Source organism: Sardina pilchardus, chromosome 4, assembly GCF_963854185.1.
Source record: "Sardina pilchardus chromosome 4, fSarPil1.1, whole genome shotgun sequence".
NCBI classification, from domain to species: domain Eukaryota; kingdom Metazoa; phylum Chordata; class Actinopteri; order Clupeiformes; family Clupeidae; genus Sardina; species Sardina pilchardus.
In genome coordinates this window covers 35370923-35390922 of record NC_084997.1, presented here as the reverse complement: position 1 = coordinate 35390922, position 20000 = coordinate 35370923, and the positions used below count along the sequence as shown (strand labels likewise).

The following is a 20000-nucleotide window of genomic DNA, read 5'->3' as shown; positions in this document are numbered from 1 at the left end:
ACCTTTGGCTCCAATCAGAAACGGCCATACTCTAGTCCTGGCATGCTATTGGCCGGTGACGTGACGATAATGAAACTTAAGCGACGCAAAGTGCAGTAGGAACAAAGCGCAGCCTCCCCAGACTAATGTTCAATCTTGAAAGATTGAGCTTAGTATGGTGAAAACCAGACTACCGATGGTCATGAAACAAACTAACAAACATTCTCTCTCTCTCTCTCTCTCTCTCTCTCTCTCTCTCTCTCTCTCTCTCTCTCTCTGCTTGTGTTTACCACAGGAACTGCTGATGATTAAACTAGAGTCCTTACAGAAGAAGCTGAAGGTCTTTGAAGAAGCAAAACTCTCCTGTGATGAAACAGCTAAACATGTGAAGGTGAGGTCCTCCTGAATGTGTGTAGCAGCCTGAGAGTGTTGTTGACCATCACTGACTGTGTTGAACTTTAGTGGACTGATATAGAATGATATGAATGGAGGGGTAACAGTTGGCAGGAGCAAGAGGCTAGTTAACAGCAATTTAAACTGTAGAGCAGGGGAAGATTAGAGCATCATCAAACACACTGAACTCCTTATTTTCTAAAATTCATTATACTCCTTATTTATTTTCTATACGTAGCGCTACTGCTACTTAGAAAAGTCCTTAATTCCCACAGCAATAGATATTACCAAGAAAATTTGGTTATATAAATTGTTCATTGTGTTTTAATTAAAAGTAATTGTGTACGTTAGAATCTAGATGTGACTGACCGAGAATTCTTGTTAGACTGACCGAAAATTCTTGTTAGATACACTTATGGTGTGGGTGCTTGCTTCTTTATGAATCCTCCGTCTTAGTTTGTATAGAAATTAAATTTGTGACACATACACCGTAATACGAGACGGGCGTAGATGGTTTCGTTTTCATTTTGGCTATATCACAAGCTTTGAGTATGTGCAAGTGGTGTTCCGATATCAGTGCTAACACTATTCGACATTACTGTACAAGATATGTAGGGCTAGTTCAAGATAACACTAGCATGGTCTTCTATGTCCATACTAAGTGTCAGAGATCATCAGGTGATTCAACAACAGAGGTTTCCTCGCAGTTGCAAGCACAAGTGTGTCATTCGGTAACTGACCGACAAGCGCGAAAGGCAGAGCTAGGATTGCAGGTATGTCCCTCCTTGGCTAGCGTACAGTAAAGATGGAGGCCGAAACATGGCTATTGCCATAGAGCTTATGTAGGCCTATTCTGAATCTTTGGAAGAAAATGTGTTCTACCCAAAAAACGACATAATGGAGCTTTAAGATTTATTTTCTATAAGTGGCACTACTGCTTTGTAAAAATAAGAAGTCCTTAAAGCAATAGACATTGTCAAGAAATGTTGCTTAAATAAATTGTCCATCGTATTTCATTTAAAAGTAATAACGATGTGCTGCTAAAGTTATTTGAGTTAAATGGAATTGAAGCCAAGCTGCTTAAAGACATACTGTATATCAGTAGTTATTCATGTTGTGCCAGCACTAAGACCAGCAGCAGGGAGCTGGATACCGTATCAGGGTCTGCATGCTGTACACTGATATAGAACTCTATTCCATGTGTGTGCACTCAAATACACCCGAAGACAAATACAATGGCACTGCTCTCAGCCAATCAGTATATTACTAAAGAAGCACAGAGGAGAGGGGCAAATTTGATCGGCTGTGCAAATTAAATATCCCCTGCCCCTTCATGGTGATTTATTATGTGTGCTTTCCAGACTCAGGCCCAGCACACAGAGAAGCAGATCATGGAGGAGTTTGAGAAGCTTCACCAGTTTCTACGAGATGAAGAGGCAGCCAGGATAGCTGTACTGAGGGAGGAAGAGGAGCAGAAGAGTCAGATGATGAAGAGGAAGATTGAGAAGATGAGCAAAGGGTTCTCATCTCTTTCAGACACAATCAGAGCCATAGAGGAGAAGATGAGAGCTGATGATGTCACATTCTTGCAGGTAAGAACAAATCTAACATTGATGATAAATGTTCTTTCATATATTTGTGCATGGCTACTGATCATAGCTAATTGTGTGTTTGGCTAATTACTTGGCATTGGTGTTCATGTATGAATCTACATTATGGACCTAATCTATTTGTTTCTCTCCAGAACTACAAGAGCACAGTGGAAAGGTGAGTGATCTGCCTCCTGTCTCTCTCTTCTCTGTGGTTCTGAACCTAAACCCACAGCAGCACTGACTCCTGAATGTTATTCCAGAGCCCAGTGCACACTGCAGGATCCAGAGAGGGTTTCAGGAGCTCTGATCAATGTGGCAAAGCACCTGGACAACCTGAAGGTCAACGTCTGGAAGAAAATGATTGGTCAGTAACACCTTTATTATAATTGCCGTGCCGCTTCGCTGACATATAGGTTAAATCAGTTTTTTTTTTGTGCGAGCCCAATTTCCGTCAAGGATTCGTGGGAGACTGAAAGACCTTTTCTAGATGGAACGTCCCTCTACTTCGCGTCGGGCTGTTTTACCATCTATTGCTGCGTTTACATGAGAGCTTTAATTCCGAATAAAACCAAGTTAAATCGGAATAAAAGTTAATTCCGCTTTAAAAGAGACCATGTAAACGCTTATTCCGCTTGAAAATGATTATTCCGAATCAAACTTAATTCCGATTTAAGTGGTTGGTTTATTCCGATGTTAAAGCGGAATTAACTCCCCTCCTTGATCATGTAAACCTTTATTCCGATTAAAAGTTTATTCCGTTTGTTTGGCGCATGCTCGTACAAGGAGGAAGAAGAAGCGCATGCTCGTTTCATTGTTAATTTGGCTCCCCTTATTAGACATTCTCTGGCTCCGTCTTCTTCCCCCCTTCTCCGACAGTCTTCTCCTCCTCAGCTAGCAAACGTGAAGCTTGACAATATTCTCGAGCTGCTGGTTAAATAGTAGGCCTATTATCAGACTTACTCTGAAACCCGTTTTCATTATGTTATTGTCCATGCTGTAACGTTAACCCGAGATGACAAAAAAGTTGCTAGCCAGCAAAAGTTTGTTTTCTTCCGGTAGACCTTATTAGGCTACGTTCATGCGCCGCCTGTCCAATCGGAACCCTTCCCGACCCCCAGACGTTCAGCAGAATACAATAAAGCGTAATTAGCGTATGTTCCATGTAAACGCCAATTCGGAATTATTATTTCCATGTAAACTCGAAGGAGAATATTTTAATTCCGATCTATTTAATTCTGAATAAACTAATTCGGAATTAAAAACATCATGTAAACGTGGCCTATAACGTGCATTAACTTTGTATAAAGGAACGGCGTGTCGTCCATTATGCCTTTCTTAAATTATGTGTACATTTAGGCTTGTTTGGAGATGGCCAGACACAGTATTCTGTGAATATCTCGAGAATCACAGGGCCTAGGGGCCATGTCAACCCATCCCATAACCACTCATTTAATGTAAAGCGTCACCTAGTCAAAAATGAAAATGCAAAAATGAGGCAAGACACACACATACCTACGCAGGCATACGCACGCACACACACATCAAAAAAACTCACTCCCCATCACCCCCCCTCCCACACACTTCAGAGATGACACACACAGACACATAAAACACACACACACAAATGCAGGCAAGCACACACACACACACACACACACACACACACACACACACACACACACACACGCATCCCTTTATCCCCACCACACATACAAGCGAAAACTCACAGACAGAGAAGCAAGAGCACACATGCACACACTCATTTACATACATAAAAGTCATATTTTGTACCGCTTTGCATATGTAGTTTTATATCTGATATAGATTTCATTTCAGTGTGGAATTCTGAGTTCTGTCATGTTCATGTGTGTGTTGTTTTATCTGCAGCTCCTGTGACTCTGGATCCCAACACTGCACACCCAGATCTCATCCTGTCTGAGGATCTGACCAGTGTGAGATACGTTAGAAATAACCCAGAGAGGTTTGATACGTATGCCAGTGTCCTGGGCTCTGAGGGCTTTAACTCAGGGACTCACTGCTGGGATGTGGAGGTTGGAGAGAACACAGAGTGGACTGTGGGTGTGATGACAGAGTCTCTCCAGAGGAAGGGAAACTTTATCTCCAAGAGTGGATGGTGGTCTGTGTTTTATAAAAATGGTGAATATAGAGCAGGTGCTGCACCACAGCCCTCCACTCTCCTCACAGTGCAGCAGAAACTCCAGAGGATCAGAGTGCAGCTGGACTGGAACAGAGGAGAGCTGTCATTCTCTGACCCTGATAATAACACACACATACACACTCTCACACACACTTTCACTGAAAGAGTGTTTCCGTACTTTAATACTGAGTGTAGTCTCTCTCCTCTGAGGATCCTACCAGTGAGTCCTCAGTAGCATCAGAGCAGCACTGATGGAGCTGAAGGTGTCTCTGACTGGACTCTCATGAGGCCAGTAGGTGTGATCATGGAGGTGTGCTGAATATAACACACTTAAAGCAGGAGATGTATTGATTCATTAACACACCAAGTATACTTATGATGATCGAGTATACTAATTATGACCGAATATACTATTGATGACCGAGTATACTAATGATGAGTATATTGATGACCGAGTATACTAATGATGACCTAGTATGCTAATGATGATCGAGTATACTAATGATGGCTGAGTATGCTAATGATGGCTGAGTATACTAATGATGAATGTGGGTCAGATTTGAACCCTGAATGTGGTACAGATGCAATTGCTCCTCCCCCCAGACTGTGTCACTTCAGAATAGAGTAATGCTCTGCCCTGATTGGATGCTGAAGGTAAAAAGGGTGGGGCAGAACAAGATTGGAGCTGTAGTTTGGCTCACGTGACTTTAACTTTAATTTACATGTAAAGTAATTAAAGGGATCAATGAAAGTGAGAGAATGCATTCTATTTAAGCCACTAATTTCAAAATGTGTGCCAACAGACAAAGATTGTGTAGTCTGGTGATCTGGTGTGATATTATTGACACAAACAATAAAATGTCTACATGATTGACTGATAACCACTTTGAATTTTACCTTTTTCTAACAATGCAGTTTGATGACAATTTACAGATGATTATTAGCTAACAAGCCACAACCAGCAGCTGAATTCCAGCACTGAATAATCAGCCAGAGGAAACATTCATGGAGACACGGGGCCACCTAGTGGCGGTAACCAAGAACTGCAGAAGTTTTGAGAGACAGATATTGAAACACAACTGTAATTAATGTCTTAATGAGCTACTGTATATTGTCATAATGGAAGCTACGGGATCATTCACCTCCTTATGGTGTACATGTTTTTGTCCCTGTGCCTAGATATTTATTTGTTGAACATGTGCTTTTGCCAAAGTCATCTTGTAAACTGTGCAGTTATTCATTATTATGAAATGACTTTGGAGTCACCGCTCCTGTGCGCTGATGCTCTCTCATGTGTTGTGTAACATACTGTATTTCATTGTGCAATTGCCACCTTATTCATCTGGAGACCAACATGTACAGTATGCAATTCTTAATGATGAGCTTGTCTACACTATAGTCCACATTAGAGACATAACAGCATGAGAGTCTGTTCACTTTGTAAAGAGTCTCCTGCTCCAAGACCATGTGGTGTACTACAGAATACAACATGTGCATTTCCTAACACAAAACTGTATGCTCTTATTCTGTTACATTAATGTTTACATTGGATATGTCATGTGAGGAACAAGACTGTGTTTAAATCTGTTCACAGAACTTTCATACAACACATTCCTTGTAGACAGACACAGTCAGTTACACCCACACCCTGGTCTGTACTTGAATGACTAGCACCAAATAGGAAAAGAGACTTCATTTGAGACTGGCCAATCAGATATCCCTTATAAAACAGACAGCTCCACCCACTTCCCTGAATGAGGAAGTTACCTACGAGACGGAGTTAGCCTGCAGATTGGGTGAGGTACTGATTTTTTTTTGACCAGAAGTAATTTCAGAGTGAGAGAAAACTCGTATGGTTATCAGACGTGTAAGAGGTGGATAATCTGTGCCAGGAAGTGGTACACACAGGGGTCATTAAGGTTAAACCACACTTGTTTTCCTCACTTTAAGTGAATAATAGTGAAAGTAGAAACTAACCAGACGAGCTAAGGAGAGGAGAAAAAATGGCTTCAAAGCTTGAAGAGGAGCTTTGCTGTCCTGTGTGCTGTGACATCTACAAGGATCCCGTCATTTTGACCTGCGCTCACAGTGTGTGTAAAGCCTGTCTGCAGCAGTTCTGGGAGAGCAAAGGACACAGAGTATGTCCCTACTGCAGGAGGAAGTGCTCTAAACAAGGGTATCCTCCTAACCTGGCGTTAGGGAACCTGTGTGAGGTTTTTGTAGAGGAGAAAAATCAGAGACCTTCAGCAGTGTCTAAGGTGCGTTGTGGTCTACACAGTGAGAAACTCCAGCTCTTCTGTGTGGAGGACAAACAGCCTGTGTGTCTGGTGTGTCGAGACTCAAGAAAACACAGCAACCACAAGTTCCAACCTTTGGATGAGGCAGCAGCTGACTTTAAGGTGAGTCACATTCTTGACTCTGCAATAATGTGTATTAAAGGTTTTTTTCAGACGCATTGGTGCTTTTCTCACATCACTATTAACATTTGCACAGCAATTAGTGCATTTCTCAAAACAACAAACTGCAAAACCTAGTGGATAACCCATAGTCCATTTCTCAAAAGCAAATTCATGTCAATGAAACTGCCAGTGCATAAAAATGAGAAGTCTTGACACCATCATATACTGTATGAACAAGATAGTCAAATGGCTTAAAAAAATGTTTCATTATGAAAGTTTATTCTCTCAGTGTTTTCCAACACTACCTGAAAATGTGCAAGACAGCACTATACACTACTTTACACATTACACATACACATACACGTTACACATTGCTGTAGTTGGGAGTAAGTGAGTACAAGACACTGAATATGTATGTTTCACATTTTTGATGCTCTGCTTAATTCCTCAGCATTATGACATAATTTGATAACTACGGTAGTTCAACAATGTTGTATACAATGACTCAAGCAATGAAATGAAGACTTAGTTTTACTTTGAACGGCTATTCAGCAAATGTTAATGTGATAAAACAGCAGAGAATTGTATGAAAGCAACTGATTCATGTCCAAAAGCATTTGCAATTTGTTCAGAGGAAGGATAAATTGCTATGATGTGCTCAAATGACTAAATGTTGTGGAGGGTGAACTAATAGTTATGAGAATTTTCATTCTGATCTGAGAAAAGCACCAAAGCCACTGAGAAAATTGGAAAGAGAAGAACAGGTGCACAAACACACCTACTGTACAAAGTCAAAGTGCAAAGTCCTCTTCCTGATGTAATTGTAATGTTCATCACTCACCACTAGGTGGAGTCTTTACACTGTACTGTACTCTAATGCATAGTTACATGAATGTACTAATGGTCATGGAACAAACACACACACACACACACACACACATTTTCTCTCTCTCTCTCTCTCTCTCTCTCTCTCTCCCTCACACACACACACACACACACACACACACACACACACACACACACACACACACACACACATTTTTGTGTTTACCTCAGGAGCTGCTGAGGATTAAACTAGAGTCTTTACAGAAGAAGCTGAAGGTCTTTGAAGAAGCAAAACTCTCCTGTGATGAAACCGCTAAACATGTGAAGGTGAGGCCCTATACATGTGAATGTGTGTAGCAGCAGCAGCATGAGAGTGTTGTTGACCATCACTGACTGCTGTTGAACTTATAAGTATCTACTCAAACACATACTGTACTGTATATCAGGAGTCATTCATTAAATTAAATTACATTGCATTACTGTACATTCATGTTGTGCAAGGACTAAGACCAGGAGAGTATTCCAAGCATGTGGTTTAGTGATAAACCTGGGTAAATTCAGTCATAGCAGCAGGGAGGTGGATGCTGTATCAGGGTCTGCATGCAGTACACTGATAGAACTCTATTCCATGTGTGTGCACTCAAATACACTCCAGGACAAACTTAATGGAACTGCTCTCAGCCAATCAGCACGTTACTCTAGGAGCACAAAGGGCAGGGGCATACTTGATTGGCTGTGCAAGTTTCCTTTAATTAGAATGACAGACTGCACCTTAATGGTGATTTATTATGTGTGTTATTCCAGACTCAGATCCAGCACACAGAGAAACAGATTAAGGAGGAGTTTAAGAAGCTTCACCAGTTTCTACAAGATGAAGAGGCAGCCAGGATAGCTGCACTGAGGGAGGAAGAGGAGCAGAAGAGTCAGATGATGAAGGAGAAGATTGAGAAGATGAGCAGAGAGATCTCATCTCTCTCAGGCACAATCAGAGCCATAGAAGAGCAGATGGGAGCTGATGATGTGACTTTTCTGCAGGTAAGGGCAAAACTAACTTGATGTTCTTTCATTAATCATACATTATTACTGAGCAGATAAATGCTGATGACATCACATTCTTGTAAGAAGATTTCTTCCTTTGATGATAAATATTATTTCAAATTGTCATGCAAGATTACTGATCATAGCTAACTGTGTGTTTGGGTAATTACTTGTCAAGGGTTTTCATGTATGAAAGTATGGACCTAATCTGTTTGTTACTCTCCAGAACTACAAAAGCACAGTGGAAAGGTGAGTGATCTGCCACCTGTCTCTCTCTCTCTTCTCTGTGGTTCTGAACCCAAACCCACAGCAGCACTGACTCCTGAATGTTATTCCAGAGCCCAGTGCACACTGCAGGATCCAGAGAGGGTTTCAGGAGCTCTGATCAATGTGGAAAAACACCTGGACAACCTGAAGGTCAAAGTCTGGAAGAAAATGATTGGTCAGTAACACCTTCATTGTATTCTGATTCTATTCTAGTATTTTACATCTAGTGTAGATTTCATTTCAGTGTGGAATTCTGAGTGTTCTGCACATGTTAATGTGTGTGCCCACGATCTGATAGAACTGTAGTAGTGAACTCACACAAGAGGACTGAAAGAGACATACAGTACAGACACATACAAACACATTGGGCTTTAGCAAACACCTCTATCCAAAGCAACTCAGACTCGCAACAGTGGGTTTGGGAATCAAAGTCGGCGCGATTGACAGTCGGTACTCCAACACACTCCTCAGTGATACCATAAAGATGAACATATTTGGCCTATTCTTACTCTAGTCTGATATTATTATGACCGCCGTGCAGCGAAGTGGTCAAATAGGTTTAGTCGGATTTTGTTTTCTTTTCTAATGAGCAAATTTCCATCAAGGATTCCCGGGACACTGAAAGACCGGGGTGCACAAAACTTGGTTAGCATGAAGCCCCACAAGGATAGCATTGTTTTTTCATTTTGATCCATCAATAGAATAGCAAAAATAAAAAGAAAATGTCAAATTCTATCAATGGACAAATTATAACAAAACAATGCTTTTATACAAACCATAACACATAAGAAACGCTCAAAAGACTAAGTGCATATTAAACAAATATGCCTTAAGACCCCTCTTACAAGATCCAAAACTGTTGCTGGAATGGAGAGCACTGGGCAACTCATTCCACCAACATGATGGAACCACTGATTAATAGAATCTACAAATTGACAGCATTAAATGGTTGGTCGACATAACAGATGCTCATCAGAAGATCGCAAAGGATGGTTGGGAATGTACATCTTGATCAAAGAACTGAAGTAGCTGGGAGCAGATCTAGTCAGTGTCCTATAGGCCAAAGTGAGAGATTTCAATTTAATTCTGGCTACTATAGGGAGCCAGTGGAGAGTAGCTACTATGGAGTTACTTGTGTCCTCTTTGGCTGATTGAAGACCAGTCGTGCTGCAGCATTCTGAATCAACTGTAGTGGTCTTAATACACAAGCAGGTAGGCCAGCTAACAGAATTAGCCCAGCTTGGAGATAAGAATAGAATAGAATATATACTTTTTTGATCCCGTGAGGGAAATTCAGTTCTCTGCATTTAACCCAATTTAACCGAATTAGTGAACACACAGCACACAGTGAATACACAGTGAGGTGAATCACACAACCCAGAGCAGTGAGCTGCCTGCCCAACCAGCGGCGCTCGGGGAGCAGTGAGGGGTCAGGTGCCTTGCTCAAGGGCACTTCAGCCATGGTGGACTGGTCGGGGATCGAACCGGCAACCCTCCGGCTACAAGCCCGGTGCGCTAACCAGTACACCACGGCTGCCCAATATAAGTACCCAGTACTCCCCAGATAACCATTGCGTGTACAAGAAGCTGTGTGGAATCTTGTGTCAGATAAGGTCTGATCTTCCTAATGTTATACAGGGTATACCGACATGACTTTGCAATTGAGGCAACATGCTCAGAGAAATTAAGTTGGTCATCAATTATGACCCAAGTTACGTGCCGATCTAGTTGGAGTCAGTGAGGAATGAATCAAGCTGGATGTTGATCTGTTGGGGAATAGCTGTGTTTGCTGAAAACACCAAGAGCTCAGTTTTTTTTAAAGATTAAGCTAAAGGTGCTGATCATTCATCCAGATTGAAATGTCCTTTAGGCAAGAGTGTGTAATTTAATGTAAATGTACTTTAGGCAATTAATGTGTACATTTAGTGACTGTACACCAACTGGCCTGTAGATGGCCAGACAAAGTTTTCTGTGTATATCTTGAGAACCATAGGGCCTAGGGCCATGTCAACCCATCCCATAACCACTCATTTAATGTATAGCGCCACCTAGTCAATATTAGTAAATTAGTCAATATTACAGTTTTTCTCAATTGTTTACACACAGTTTCTGGTACTTGAGACACAATTCCAATAATATGTAGCTCATGCAACAACCTCCTGAACCGATTCTGCTGAACTATAAGCACAATTTCTGCTTTATACTCAAATTGCCGTTCTAAAACACACTGTTTTCAAAACACTACACACAATTCTCTGCATTTGACACAATTTTCATGAAGAAAATGTCTTGTTCTCTCAAGGAACACACTGCCATTCAAATTCTAAAGCTAACTGCCCTACCATGCACACTGACTCATCACATGGGCAAACACCTGTCACACAGTTTTACAATTATCAATCACAGCTTCAGTATACAGTAGTACAGGCAGAGGCAGAGCCAGAGGAGTGAGAGTAAGAGGACGGGGAGGCCAAGGACCGTAATCTCCGATGAGATCCGAGCCACTAGAACATTGCAGTGCTGCGTATCAATACAGTACAGTACCGTACAGTACAAGCTCAATGAGCACAGTAGTACAGTATTGCCTGTGGGCTGTTCTGTAGGACTGTAAAAATAAAGTATGTTTCAAGTATTTGGGGAAAGTATTCCTACTTTGTATTCCTACACAGTTTACAGTATTTTACTATGTGTTTGGCAGCTGAAGGATTACCAACACAAGGGCTTCTGTTTTCTGAACAGGAAACTGAAATCATGAGCATTGTCCTAGAAGAAAATGCCATAACATTACGGCAAATACAAAGAAAAATAATAGAAAACAATGAGATATTTAACAATATTGATAGGGTAAGCATATCAGCTTACTGTATCAGCTTATCTACTGTTTGTAGCACTGTTTGTAGGGTAACACTGAACAAAAAAAGGCCCAAGGCATTATGATGAATGGACAAGAAGTGTTTTCAATTCATTGCAGTGTTTTACTCTGAGCACATCAGTGTTCAACTGGTCCTTATAAATGTCTTGATATATGATGGTTTGTGTGTGTCTCTTGAGAACAAAAGAGCATTTTGAGGAGAAATGACATTGTTTTGAAGGTAAAGTGTCATTTTGCAGGAGAATTGCAGGGTTTTGCCCATTGTGTGTGTTGTTTTGGATTTGTGTGTAGAGTTCTGAGAGTATAAGGCATGTTTTCAGAAAATGTGTGTTAACAATCGAGAAAAACTGTAAATAGCAAAAATGAGGCATTGTAATCTCAGGAATCTTTGGTTGACAGGTTCAAAACTACACAAAATCCTCACAAAATCACACAAGTGTAGGATCATTATGACACCCTCCGCATGTATGCCAATTTTTGTGTGAATTGGTTCATGAGGGCCATACAATATGACTGTACACTATGCACACACATGCACAAACACATATAGTAAATATACATGCAGACACACAGACACACACACACACACACACACACATAAACGCACACACACACACACGCACACACACATAAACACAGACACTCACGCACATACATACATATACTCAGGTACGCACACACTCACACACATGCATGTACTGTACACAGGGCTCTAATTTTTTCATCACCAGCCAACATGGCTAGTAGATTTTTTTTCTTACTAGCCAATCAGAAATTCAACTAGCCATTTTTTTTCTGACCAAAATTAGACATGCCCACTAACATACCACTCACACCCCCCGAACCTCCCAACCACCGCCACATTCTTTTTTTCGTTCTCCACATTAAATATTAACCTATTAACATATAGAATTATTCAAATGATAATAATGAGAAAGTCATTTTGTTGTAGAAAATATATTTGTTAAGAAATATGGTTAATATGATGCTGTTTAATTTAGTTTATAAATGGTGCACTGCCACTTTAAGACTCTTGCCAGCTCCACATCATCTCTATGTAACATGCTGTTTTGATATTGACATTGTAAACTTTCTCTAAGAACAGAGTGTAGCCTAAAGCATTACTTTATGTTAACCACAACATCATTGCTGGAAAAAATAGCGAACAGCCAATGATAACCTAGGCTACGTGCGTGGTGGGACGGATCTATGATCAACTACTGTATGTTCGGCGGCCGCATTGAAGTGCGTCGCGGGCCGTAGTTTGGGTAGTCCCCCGGCCCTTGCGGCCCACAGCTGCAAAACTGAAAGTTTGTTGTGGCCCTTGGTGGGGTGCTGGCGGCACCGTCTATACCGTTCTAATCAGGACAATTTTTTTTGTATCACTCACCACCAGCCAAAGTGGCTAGTACGTTTTTTTTATACCCGCCAAAATGAATTTTTACCCGCATTTGGCGGGTTGGCGGGTGTTAATTTAGAGCCCTGTACAGTCTGTACACACACGCACACACACACACACAAACACACACACACACACACACACACACACACACACACACACAAAGACACACACATACATACTCAGGTATACGCACGCATACACACATGCACACATAAACACACGCACGCATGAACACACAACCCCCCCACACATGCACACACACACATAAAAAAAACACACACCCCATTACCCCTCCCACACACTCAAAAGTGAACACACACATGCACGCACACAAATGCAGGCAAGCAGAAACACACACACACACAAACACACACTCACACACACATCCCATTGCCCCGACCACACACACTGATAAGCTAAATTTCACAGAGAAGCGCACATACACAAAAGCAAGCACACACATACACACACTAATTTACATACATAAAAGTTGCAGCAGGGGATGGAGTAGGAGATGGAAACAAATTGCCCAGCGTGATTAATTTTTTGCAGAGAGAATGTGCAGGACTGAGCGGCGGTCATATTTTGTACCGCTTTGCGGTACATCTAATTTATGTCTGATTTAGATTTAATTTTAGTGTGGAATTCTGAATGTTCTGCCCATGTTCATGTGTGTGTGTTCTTTAATCTGCAGCTCCTGTGACTCTGGATCCCAACACTGCACACCCAAATCTCATCCTGTCTGAGGATCTGACCAGTGTGAGATTAGTTAAAAATAATCCACAGAGGTTTGATAAGTATCAATGTGTGCTGGGCTCTGAGGGCTTTAACTCAGGGACTCACTGCTGGGATGTGGAGGTTGGAGAGAACACAGAGTGGAGTGTGGGTGTGATGACAGAGTCTCTCCAGAGGAAGGGATACTTCATACACTGCAGGAGTGGACGCTGGTGTGTGGGGTATTATGGTGCTGAATATAAAGCACGTGCTACTCCTCATGACCCCACTGACCTCACAGTGCAGCAGAAACTCCAGAGGATCAGAGTGCAGCTGGACTGGGACAGAGGAGAGCTGTCATTCTCTGACCCTGATAATAACACACACTTACACACTTTCACACACACTTTCACTGAGAGAGTGTTTCCGTACTTTAATACTGCCTGTAGTCTCTCTCCACTGAGGATCCTACCAGCGAGTCCTCAGTAAGATCAGAGCAGCACTGATGGAGCTGAAGGTGTCTCTGACTGGACTCTCATGAGGCCAGTAGGTGTGATTGTGGAGCTTTGCTGAATATAACACACTTAAACCAGGAGATGTATTGATTCATTAACACACCGAGTATACTAATGATGACTGAGTATACTAATGATGAGTATATTGATGACCGAGTATACTATTGATGAATGAGTTACTATTGATGACCGAGTATGCTATTGATGAATGAGTATACTATTGATGACCGAGTATACTATTGAATGAACGAGTATACTAATGATGGCTGAGTATACTAATGATGAATGTGGGTCAGATTTGAACCCTGAATGTGGTACAGATGCATTTGCTCCTCCCCCCAGACCGTGTCACTTCAGAACAGAGGAATGCTCTGCCCTGATTGGATGCTGAAGGTAAAAGAGGGCGGGGCAGAGCAAGATTGGAGCTGTAGTTTAACTCACATAACTTTATCTTTAATGTAAATGTAAAGTTATTAAATTGATTGATTACTTAAGCTACTTATTTCAAAATGTGTGCCCACAGACACAGATTGTGTAGTCTGGTGACCTGGTGTGATATTGACACAAACAATAAAATGTCTACATGATTGACTGATAACCACTTTGAATTTAATCTTTTTCTGAACGATGCAGTTTGATGACAATTTACAGATGACTATTAGCTACTGTAACAAGCCACAACCAGTAGCTGAATTCCAGCACTGAATAATCAGCCAGAGGAAACATTCATGAAGACACGGTGCCACCTAGTGGCATCACCAAGAACTGCAGATGGTTTAAAAGGCAGATAGATCATGAAAAAGAAAAACTATATTTTTAATGAGCTACTGTATATTGTCATAATGGAAGCTACAGGATCGTTCAGCTACTTTTAATGTACATGTTTTTTGTCCCTGTACCTAGATTTTTATTTGTTTGACATGTGCTTTTACCGAAGTCATCTTATAAACTGCAGTTGTTCATTATGAAATTACTTTGGTGTTACCACTGCTGTGTGCTCTCTCTCTGTCATGTGTTGTGTAACGTGCTGTATTTCATTGTGCAATTGGCACTTTATTCCAAGACCAACATGTCTGCAATTCTTAATGATGAGCTTGTCTCCACTGTAGTCCACATAAGAGACATAGCCGTCCCCATGAGAGTCTGTTCACTTTGGAAAGAGTCTCCTTCTCCACTATAGTCCACATAAGAGACATAACAGTCCCCATGAGAGTCTGTTCACTTTGGAAAGAGTCTCCTTCTCCACTATAGTCCACATTAGAGACATAGCAGTCCCCATAAGAGTCTGTTCACTGTGGAAAGAGTCTCCTTCTCCACTATAGTCCACATAAGAGACATAGCAGTCCCCATAAGAGTCTGTTCACTGTGGAAAGAGTCTCCTTCTCCACTATAGTCCACATAAGAGACATAGCAGTCCCCATAAGAGTCTGTTCACTGTGGAAAGAGTCTCCTTCTCCACTATAGTCCACATTAGAGACACAACAGTCCCCATGAGAGTCTGTTCACTGTGGAAAGAGTCTCCTTCTCCAAGACCACGTGGTGTAGCCTACTACAGAATACAACTTGTGATTTTTGTAACTCAAACGTGTATCTTATCATTCTGTAACATTAATATTTACAGTGGAGATGTCATGTGAGGAACAAAACTGTGTTTAAATTTGTTCACAGAACTTTCATACAATGCATTCATTATAGACAGACACAGTCAGTTACACCCACACCCTGCTATGTGCTCTGTACTGGAATGACTAGCAGCAAAAAAGAGACTTCATTTGAGACTGGCCAATCAGGTTCCCCTAAAAAACAAACAGCTCCACCCACTTCCCTGAATGAGGAAGTTACCTGCGAGACGGAGTTAGCCTGCAGATTGGGTGAGATACTGATTATTGTTTGATCAGAAGTAATTTCAGAGTGAGAGAAAACTCGTATGGTTATCAGACGTGTAAGAGGTGGATAATCTATACCAGGAAGTGGTACACACAGGGGTCATTAAGACTAAACCACACTTGTTTTCTTCACCCTGTAAAAGTGAAAGTAGAAACTAACCAGACAACCTAAGGAAAGGAGAGAAAATGGCTTCAAAGCTTGAAGAGGAGCTTTGCTGTCCTGTGTGCTGTGACATCTACAAGGATCCCGTCATTTTGACCTGCGCTCACAGTGTGTGTAAAGCCTGTCTGCAGCAGTTCTGGGAGAGCAAAGGACACAGAGAATGTCCCTACTGCAGGAGGAAGTGCTCTAAAGAAAACTATCAACCTAACCTGGCGTTAAGAAACCTGTGTGAGGTTTTCGTACAGGAGAAAAGTCAGAGACCTTCAGCAGGGTCTGAGGTGCGTTGTGGTCTACACAGTGAGAAACTCCAGCTCTTCTGTGTGGAGGACAAACAGCCTGTGTGTCTGGTGTGTCGAGACTCAAGAAAACACACCAACCACAAGTTCCAGCCAATAGATGAGGCAGCAGCTGACCTTAAGGTGAGTTACATTCTTGACTCTTTGCAATAATTTGTAATAAAGTCTTTTCACAGTCGCTTTGGTGCTTTTCTCACATCACTAACATTTGCACAGCAATTAGTGCATTTCTCAAAACAATTAGTGCAAACTGCAAAACCTAGTGGATAACCCGCAAAAGCATGTCACTTGCTCAAAATGGATAGTCCATTGCTCAAAAGCAAATATTCATGTCAATGAAACTGCCAGTGCATAAAAATGAGAAGTCTTGACACCATCATATATGAGCAAGGTAGTCAAATGGCTTAGACATGTTTTTCATTATGAAAGTTTATTCTCTCAGTGTTTTCCAACACTACCTGAAAATGTGCAAGACAGCACTATACACTACTTGTACAGCCATTTGAAAACTACAGTAAAGTTACACATTGCTGTAGTTGGGAGTAAGTGAGTACAAGACACTGAATACGTGTTTCACATTGTTGATGCACTTTGTAATTCCACAGCATTTTGACAGAATGTGATAACTGCGGTAGTTATAATGACTCAAGCTATGAAGTGAAGACTATTAGTTTTACTTTGAACGACTATTCAGCAAATGTTAATGTGATAAAACAGCAGAGAATTGTATGAAAGCAACTGATTCATGTCCAAAAGCATTTGCAATTTGTTCAGAGGAAGGATAAATTGCTATGATGTGCTCAAATGGCTAAATGTTGTGGAGGGTGAACTAATAGTTATGCGAATTTTCATTCTGATCTGAGAAAAGCACCAAAGCCACTGAGAAAGAGAAGAACAGGTGCACAAACACACCTACAAAGTCAAAGTGCGAAGTCCTCTTCCTGATGTAATTGCAATGTTCATCACTCACCACTAGGTGAAGTCTTTACACTGTACTCTAATGCATAGTTACATGAATGTACTAATGGTCATGGAACAAACACACACACACACACACACACACACACATATTTTCACTCTCTCTCTCTCTCTCTCACACACACACACACACACACACTCCCTCTCTCTCTCTTTCTCTCTCTCTCTCTCTCACAAACACACACACACACACACACACACACACACACACACACATTTTTGTGTTTACCTCAGGAGCTGCTGAGCATTAAACTAGAGTCCTTACAGAAGAAGCTGAAGGTCTTTGAAGAAGCAAAACTCTCCTGTGATGAATCAGCTAAACATGTGAAGGTGAGGTCCTCCTGAATGACATAGCAGCATGAGAGTGTTGTTGACCATCACTGACTGTGTTGAACTTTAGTGGACTGCAGTGATATGAATGGAGGGGTAACAGTATGCAGGAACAGGAGGCCTGATAATAGCAGATTTGTTAAGTGAAATGAAATTAAGACTTAAGATTCAATGAAGTTGAAGTCAATCTACGCAAACACATACAGTATAGTATATCAGGACTTGAGTCTTTCATTACATTACATTACATTGCATTACATTCAAGTTGTGCAAGGACTAAGACCTGGAGGGTATTCCAAGCATGTGGTTTAGTGATAAACCTGGGTAAGTTCAGTCAGAGTGGTAAACCTCCTACAAATAGAGTCCTATGGCATTGTTTCGTAAGGTGATGAAGCCATACAGCTCTTCTATTGGGAGTTAACTTACCCAGAATTGTCACTAAACCACATACTTGACATGAATGACAGACTGCACCTTTATGGTGATTTATTATGTGTGTTATTCCAGACTCATACCCAGCATACAGAGAAGCAGATCAAGGAGGAGTTTGAGAAGCTCCACCAGTTTCTACGAGATGAAGAGGCAGCCAGGACAGCTGCACTGAGGGAGGAAGAGGAGCAGAAAAGTCTGATGATGAAGAGGAAGATTGAGAAGATGAGCAGAGAGATCTTATCTCTTTCAGGCACAATCAGAGCCATAGAGGAGGAGATGGGAGCTGATGATGTCACATTCCTGCAGGTAAAAACAAATCTAACTTTGATGATAAATGTTATTTCATATGTTCCTTCATATGTTCATACATTACTCATGTCTGATTGCGTTTGGCTCATTACTTGGCACTGGAGTTCATGTACAGTATGAATCTACAGTATGGACCTAATCTATTTGTTTCTCTCCAGAACTACAAGAGCACAGTGGAAAGGTGAGTGATCTGCCTCCTGTCTCTCTCTTCTCTGTGATTCTGAACCCAAACCCACAGCAGCACTGACTCCTGAATGTTATTCCAGAGCCCAGTGCACACTGCAGGATCCAGAGAGGGTTTCAGGAGCTCCGATCAATGTGGAGAAACACCTGGACAACCTGAAGGTCAAGGTCTGGAAGAAAATGATTGGTCAGTAATACCTTTATTCTATTCTGATTCTATTCTAGTATTTTACTGTACATCTAGTTTAGATTTCATTTCAGTGTGTGTATGCCCACGATCTGATAGAACTGTAGTAGTAAACTCACACACAGGACTGAAGGAGAGTTTAGATTTCATTACAGTGTGGAATTCTGCACATGTTCATGTGTATGCCCACGATCTGATAGTAACTAGTAAACTCACACACATTAGGACTGAAGGAGACATACAGCCACATAGGCCCAATCCCAATGTCAGCCCTAAAGACTAGGACTAAGGACTCACAGACTTAATTGATTTCAGGTGCTAAGTGAGTGAGTGTGTGAGGCCACATGGGCTCAGATAGGTATTTTGGGATTGGGACAGCACTTCACAAGATCACATGTACCTTGACGATGTTTACTAACAAAGACGTTGCTAACATTTGCACCATGCACGTGTGTGTCGTGCGTGTCGTGCGTGCTGTTGTTTACCTTAATTTCCTGATTTTTCTATGATCTCCGCGGTAAACATCACAACACTTTGAACTGTGGGTAATTCCCTTAGGTTAAGTCTGCACCGGTGCAAACTCAAGGAAAGGGCTCGGTGAGTGTGTACTCAAACCCTCACGCCCGTTGTAATTCGACATTGGGACAGCCCTAAGCCCTTACGAATTTCTCAAGAACGCGCACCAAAGTCCGTGAGTCCGTGAGTCCAGACATTGGGATTGGGCCATACATACACATTCGGGCTTTAGCAAACATTTCTATCCAAAGCAACTCAGACTTGCGACAGTGGGTTTGGGAATCAAAGTCGGCTCAATTGACAGTCGGTACTCTGACACACTCCTCAGTGATACCATAAAGATTAATATATTTGGTCTATTCTTACTCTAGTCTGATATTATTATGACCGCTGCGCAGCGAAGCATATAGGTTTAGGCATATTTTTTTTTTTTTTCTAATGAGCAAATTTCCATCAAGTATTCCTGGGACACTGAAAGACCATGAAGCCCCACAAGGATAGCATGTCCCCATTATTTTTCCATTTTGATCCGTCACCCCCCCGCCGGACTGGACCCCCCCCCCCCC

At 41.5% G+C, this 20000-nt stretch overlaps 4 protein-coding genes across 4 annotated transcripts in view; all 4 read left to right on the top strand.

The window, feature by feature from the left end:
• Window positions 1–2134, top strand: part of LOC134079051 (E3 ubiquitin-protein ligase TRIM35-like) — a gene marked incomplete at its 3' end in the record, with an annotated part of 2997 nt that extends 863 nt beyond the window's left edge. The window contains exons 2-4 of the mRNA XM_062535220.1: window positions 275–370; window positions 1734–1964; window positions 2117–2134. Of these exons, the coding sequence (XP_062391204.1) occupies window positions 275–370; window positions 1734–1964; window positions 2117–2134 (345 nt within the window). The remainder of the gene's footprint in view (window positions 1–274; window positions 371–1733; window positions 1965–2116) is intronic.
• A 94-nt stretch (window positions 2135–2228) lies between these two features.
• LOC134079156 (E3 ubiquitin-protein ligase TRIM39-like) lies at window positions 2229–5391 on the top strand. The gene is made up of 2 exons (XM_062535340.1): window positions 2229–2328; window positions 3852–5391. The coding sequence occupies exons 1-2, from the start codon at window positions 2322–2324 to the stop codon at window positions 4355–4357; spliced, it is 513 nt and encodes a 170-aa protein (XP_062391324.1). The 5' UTR covers window positions 2229–2321; the 3' UTR covers window positions 4358–5391.
• A 3188-nt stretch (window positions 5392–8579) lies between these two features.
• LOC134079155 (E3 ubiquitin-protein ligase TRIM39-like) lies at window positions 8580–14665 on the top strand. The gene is made up of 3 exons (XM_062535339.1): window positions 8580–8633; window positions 8723–8826; window positions 13620–14665. The coding sequence occupies exons 2-3, from the start codon at window positions 8820–8822 to the stop codon at window positions 14126–14128; spliced, it is 516 nt and encodes a 171-aa protein (XP_062391323.1). The 5' UTR covers window positions 8580–8633; window positions 8723–8819; the 3' UTR covers window positions 14129–14665.
• A 4153-nt stretch (window positions 14666–18818) lies between these two features.
• The window catches only part of LOC134077927 (E3 ubiquitin-protein ligase TRIM39-like), a 4480-nt gene continuing 3298 nt past the window's right edge, over window positions 18819–20000 (top strand). Inside the window, exon 1 of the mRNA XM_062533563.1 lies at window positions 18819–18918. Coding sequence (XP_062389547.1) covers window positions 18912–18918 — 7 coding nt within the window. The 5' untranslated portion in view covers window positions 18819–18911. The remainder of the gene's footprint in view (window positions 18919–20000) is intronic.